The 6,260-nt window shown below is 42.6% G+C and overlaps 1 protein-coding gene across 1 annotated transcript in view; it reads left to right on the top strand.

Moving 5' to 3' along the window:
• SAMHD1 (SAM and HD domain containing deoxynucleoside triphosphate triphosphohydrolase 1) overlaps positions 1 to 6,260 on the top strand; it is a 60,163-nt gene that overhangs the window by 35,992 nt on the left and 17,911 nt on the right. Inside the window, exons 10-11 of the mRNA XM_017859095.1 lie at positions 1,127 to 1,218; positions 2,292 to 2,407. Of these exons, the coding sequence (XP_017714584.1) occupies positions 1,127 to 1,218; positions 2,292 to 2,407 (208 nt within the window). The remainder of the gene's footprint in view (positions 1 to 1,126; positions 1,219 to 2,291; positions 2,408 to 6,260) is intronic.

Raw genomic sequence — 6,260 nt, 5'->3', positions numbered from 1 at the left:
CTCGATCTCCTGACCTCGGGATCCACCTGCCTCGGCCTCCCAAAGTGCTGGGATTACAGGCGTGAGTCACCGCGCCCAGCCACGTTTTATTTTTTTTTTGAGATGGGGTCTTGCTCTGTGGCCCAGGCTGGAGTACAATGGCGTGGTCTCGGCTCACTGCAACCTCCGCCTCCTGGGTTCAAGCGATTCTCCCACCTCAGCCTCCCTATTAGCTGGGATTACAGGCACCTGTCATCATGCCTGGCTAATTTTTGTATTTTTGTAGAGACAGGGTTTCACCATGTTGGCCAAGCTGATCTTGAACTCCTGATCTCAGGTGATCTGCCCACCTTGGCCTCCCAAAGTGCTGGGGTTACAGGTGTGAGCCATCGTGCCTAGCCTAGTTTATTAAGAATGAAAGTTCTGGCCGGGCGCGGTGGCTCAAGCCTGTAATCCCAGCACTTTGGGAGGCCGAGACGGGTGGATCACGAGGTCAGGAGATCAAGACCATCCTGGCTAACCCCGTCTCTACTAAAAAAAAATACAAAAAAATTAACCGGGTGTGGTGGCAGGTGCCTGTAGTCCCAGCTACTCAGGAGGCTGAGGCAGGAGAACGGCGTGAACCCAGGAAGCGGAGCTTGCAGTGAGCCAAGATCAAGCCACTGCACTCCAGCCTGGGCAACAGAGCGAGACTCCATCTCAAAAAAAAAAAAAAAAAAAAAAGAAAAGAAAAAGAATGAAAGTTCTTGCAGTGAAAGACTTGTACTACAGCCTGGCCAACAGAGCAAGACTCCGTCTAAAAAAAAAAAAAAAAAGAATGAAAGTTAGCTGGGCACAGTGGCAGATGCATGTTATCCCAGCAAGGTCGAGGTGGGAAGATCACTTAAGACCAGCCTGAGTAACATAGCAAGACCTTGTCTTTAAAAAAATAAAAAATAAAAATAAAAAAGAATGAAAGTTGCAAGCCAATAAATGGCTTTACTAATCTGCCTCCTCATTTTGTAGTGGGGTCAAAGGTGTTAATGAAGAAGTCCCTGTTCAAAGCCCTCTTGTCTGCCACAATCACTTTTCCTTGTCCTGTGTACTTGTCTCTAATAAGAGTAACATAATCTGATCCTATTAATATTTACTTCATGTTTTCCTGCAGGAAGTTGGAAATCTGTATGACATGTTCCACACTCGTAACTCTTTACACCGTAGAGCTTATCAACACAAAGTTGGCAACATTATTGATACAATGTAAGAAACTTGATTGTCATTTCCCTATAAAATTTTCCTTGATACTTGGCTAGAGTATCATACTAGCTCAACTAGACATTTCTAGATAAGTTCAAGTAAATATTAAGTGATCAAATTTAAAATGGTTTCCTTAAAGAAAAAAATCTAGCATAGAGTTAATTTAGTTGGAGGAAAAGGAGAGAAGTGGATAAAGGGGCTTAGGCCAGACATGAAGCGGCAGTGCTGAGATCACCCAGGACCTCGGCACAGCTAGTCACTTACGTACCAGATATTAGTCATCAGCAGAATGGGAGGTAGGACGTGAATATTTGAATTCTGAGATTAATGACAAAAATTAACTTTAAGGATTAAGATTAATGTCTATTTGTATCCTGTCAAATATTTATCAAAATTAGTACCAAATGGTAAAACCAACAGCAATTTTCCCTCTTCCTAACCCAGTCAGAACCATAGCAGAAAACTGTACAGCCAGGTCTCCCTGTGACTCAAAGATTCCATGAGGAGTTATCAAACACTGGGTGTGAGCCAAGTTACTTCTTCCATGTCTCTAAAATAGCCTTAAATTAATTAACCCTTCATGTTCGTTTTCACATTTGTGTTGAGGAAGTTTAGCTTCATTCCTATTTTTACCTATCCTTTGTCATGAGCAGATTACTTGGAGTACATTCTCCTATTTGTATGTTAATACTTTGGTAAGAGTTTTTGTTGTTGTTGTTGTTTTGTAATTCAGAGAGATCTAGGTTCAAAGCCTGGCCCTGTTTCTTCCTAACTTGGTTAAATCAAAATTTACTTCATTTCTGCATCTATAAAATGAGGGCTGAATACACCTACCTTATTGTTGGGAAGATTAAATAAGATGGTGAATGTAAAGCCCTGCCACAGTGCCTGGAACACAGTAAGCACGGTAGCTCACAGGTCACCAAGCACAAATTTGGTATGGTGGAGAAGCAGTTGTCTTTAGAACATTGTGCCTCGTTATTTTATTTCCCTAAAGTAGAAAGATTTCCTTAAGTAAGACATAAGGCAAATATTCAAAATTTCTCATAAGCATAAATTTTGCAAAATGATTTTAGGATTACAGATGCTTTCCTCAAAGCAGACGACTATATAGAGATTACAGGTGCTGGAGGAAAAAAGTATCACATTTCTACAGCAATTGATGACATGGAAGCCTATACTAAGCTGACAGGTAAGAAGTAACAGGTAACATAAATGGTCCATCTCAGATAAACTATAAGATGTCCTTGAACTGCCAGTGAGTTATTTTCTTTCTTTTATTTTCATTTTCAAAATAACTATTTAATTTAAAAAAAAGAAAGAAAGGGTCTCACTATATTGCCCAGGCTTCTCTCAAACTCCTGGGCTCAAGCGATCTCCCTGCCTTGACCTCCCAACGTGCCAGGATTACAGGTGTGACCCACTGTACACAGCTGGTGGAAGGATTTTAGCTTCCCAAGTAATTATCTCCTTTTGAATTTGAGTTTTATTTCTGTCTTGTACCGATAAAGTGACCTTGATAAAGGGATTTGACCTATCTGAATCTTTCATCTGTAAAATGAGGGTAATGATACCTAGTATACAGTTTTGTTGTGATGTTTAAATGAGGCATAGCACCTAGTATAGACTTGACACATAAGTACTCAATATACATTATTTAACTTTTTTTTTTTTTCCTGCAGATGGAGTCTCGCTCTGTCACCTAGGCTGGAGTGCACTGGTGCAGTCTTGGCTCACTGCAACCTCCACCTCTTGGGTTTCAGCAATTCTTTTGCCTCAGTTTCCTGGGTAGCTGGGACTACAGGCATGCCCCACCATGCCCAGCTAATTTTTGTATTTTCAGTAGAGACTGGGTTTCACCATATCGGCCAGGCTGGTCTCAAACTCCTGACCTCATGTGATTCATCTGCCTTGATCTCTCAGAGTGCTGGGATTACAGGTGTGAGCCACCAAGCCTGGGCCATTATTTAACTTTTTAATTTAATTTTTATTTTTTTATTTATTTTGAGACAGGATTTTATTCTGTCATCCAGGCTGGAGTGCAGTGGTGCCATCATAGCTTATTGCAGCCTCAACCTCCGGGGCTCAAGTGATCCTCTTGCCTCAGCCTCAGCCTCAGCCTCAGCCAAGTAGCTGGGACTATAGGCATGTGCTACCACACCTGGGTAATTTTCTCAAATTTTGTAGAGACAGGGTCCCACTATGTTGCCCAGACTTGTCATTATTTAACTCATACCTGGACTAATATTGAACACCAAAAAACTGACTTGACCATTTAACATTATTTTCATTACAAAAACACAAGATGCCAGGAACATCTATCCACACTTCTGCAGAAACAAAATCTGCAGCTTAGTGTGGAAAGGTTCTTTTTTTTTGAGTGTGGGACAGAGTTTTGCTCTTGTAGCCCAGTCGGGAATGCAATGGCACGATCTCGGCTCACTGCAGCCTCCACCTCCTGGGTACAAGCGATTCTCCTTCCTCAGCCTCCCGAGTAGCTGGGATTACAGGTGCCTACCACCACGCCCAGCTAATTTTTTTTTGTATGTTTAGTAGAGACAGGGTTTCACCATGTCAGCCAGGCTGGTCTGGAACTCCTGCCTCGGCCTCCCAAAGTGCTGGGATTACAGGTGTGAGCCACTGCACCCAGCCACAGCTAGTTCTTTACTGTGGGAAAGTATTGACTGAGATAAAGCAAAAGAAGTAAAATGAAAAGTATACACCAGTCAGAGTTCTTAGTTACAAATTATGAAACTGTTTAACTAAAAATAAAATTGGGCCAGGCATGGTGGCTCATGCCTGTAATCCCAGCACTTTGGGAGGCCAAGGAGGGCAGATTACCTGAGGTCAGGAGTTCGAGACCATCCTGTCCAAAATTGTAAAACCCTGTCTCTACTACAAATACAAAGATTAGCCAGGCATGGTGACGCATACCTGTAATCTCAGCTACTCAGGAGGCTGAGGCAGGAGAATCGCTTGAACCCAGGAGGCAGAGGTTGTAGTGAGCCGAGATCACACCACTGCACTCCAGTCTGGGCAACAGAGCAAGACTCTGTCTCAAAAATAAATAAATAAATAAACAAAAAATAAAAATAAAATTGGAAAGCAATCACATAGCTTACAGAATCCGTGGAAAGGTTGGAGGCTCTGAAAATGGAGAAAAACAACAGAAGCTAAGTGACCTAAGACACAGCCAAATCACTCTACCATAGCTTCCTGCCTAGAGTACTACTTCTATGGCAGCTGGATTCTATTTGCTGCACACTGACAAAATGAAACCTAAACTATCTCCTCCTAAACTGTCTTTGAAGAACCAGTTTTTTAAATTACCAACCCCATGCAGATTGTTATTTCTGTAAAGTATGATAAAAATGAATTACTAGAAAAATGAAATGGGGGGAAAAGGCATGTAAAATACAAGCCCAAATTTTTATTATTCAACTTGACAGACTTCACATTACCTTTCAGTAAATTCAATCAAAAGATACATAATAGGCCAAACAAGGTGGCTCATGCCTATAATCCCAGCACTCTAGGAGACCAAGGCAGATGGATCGCTTGAGCCCAGGAGTTTGAGATCAGCCTGGGCAACATGCTGAAACCCTGTTTCTATAAAAAATTTAAAAATTAGCCATGATGGTACGTGCCTATAGACCCAGCTACTCAGGATGCTGAGGTTGGAGAATCACTGGAGCCCAGGAGGTGGGGATTGCAGTGAGCCAAGATTGCACCACTGCAGTCCAGCCTGGGTAACAGAGCAAGACCCTGTATCAAATAATAATAATAATAGAGAAAAAAATAAAAAATTAACTTACAAGAACTATATACATTGTTCTTTAAAAATATATATATAAGGCTAGGCAGGGTGACTCATGCCTATAATCCCAACACTTTGGGAGGCTGAGGCAGGTGGATCACTTGAGGTCAGGAGTTCAAGACCAGCCTGACCAACATGGTGAAACCCTGTCTCTACTAAAAATACAAAGTATTAGCTTGACGTGGTGGTGGGTGCCTATAGTCGCAGCTACTCAGAGACTGAGGCACGAGAATCACTTGAACCCAGGAGGCGGAGGTTGCAGTAAGCCATGATCGCACCACTGCATTCCAGCCTGGATGACAGAGCGAGATTCCATCTCAAACATGAAATAAATAAATAAATAAATAAATAAATAAATAAATAACATAAAAGTAAAAAAAAAAATTGAACAAGTTGAGGATACTTTTAATTTTCATTCATAGTAATGCAAGTGATGCTACATTTTAAAAAGTCAGCCGGGCACGGTGGCTCACACCTGTAATCCCAGCACTTTGGGAGGCCAAAGCGGGCGAATACGAGGTCAGGAGTTTGAGACCAGCCTGGTGCCTGTAATCCCAACTACTCCGGAGGCTGAGACAGGAGAATCATTTGAACCCAGGGGGCGGAGGTTACAGTGAGCCGAGATCGCACCATTGCACTCCAGCCTGGGCAACAGGGTGAGATTCTGTCTCAAAAAAAAAAAAAAAGTCATCTTTATCCAGGTGTGGTGGCATGTGCCTTTAGTCCCAGCTGTTCAGGAGACTGAGGCAGGAAGATTAATTTTTTCAAATTATATTTACATTTATTTAAACTAGCTTTTGATTTAGCTGGGCATGGTGGCATGTGCCTATAGTCCCAGTTACTCAGGAGGCTGAGGCAGGAAGATTGCCTGAGCCCAGGAGGTCAAGGATGCAGTGAGCCATAATCATATACCACTTCACTCCAGCCTGATGACACAGTGAGACCCTGTCTCAAAAAAAAAAAAAAAAAAAAAAATTTAGCCCAGGCATGGGGGGGCACATCTGTAGCCCCAGCTACTCAAGGGCTAAGGCAGGAGGATGCCTTGAGCACAGGACTTTGATGCTGCAGTGAACTATGATCACACCACTGCACTTCAGCCTAGGCACAGAACCTGACCTTGTCTCCTTAAAAAGAAGAAAAAAAACCAAAAAGGCCAGGTGAAGTGGCTCACACCTGGAATCCCAGCACTTTGGGAGGCTGAGGCGGGTGGATCACTTGAGGCCAGGAG

Source organism: Rhinopithecus bieti, unplaced genomic scaffold (genome assembly GCF_001698545.2).
Source record: "Rhinopithecus bieti isolate Rb0 unplaced genomic scaffold, ASM169854v2 scaffold_38981, whole genome shotgun sequence".
NCBI classification, from domain to species: Eukaryota; Metazoa; Chordata; class Mammalia; order Primates; family Cercopithecidae; genus Rhinopithecus; species Rhinopithecus bieti.
The sequence above is the reverse complement of the archived record's forward strand: the minus strand, read 5'-3'. Positions and strand labels throughout refer to the sequence as shown.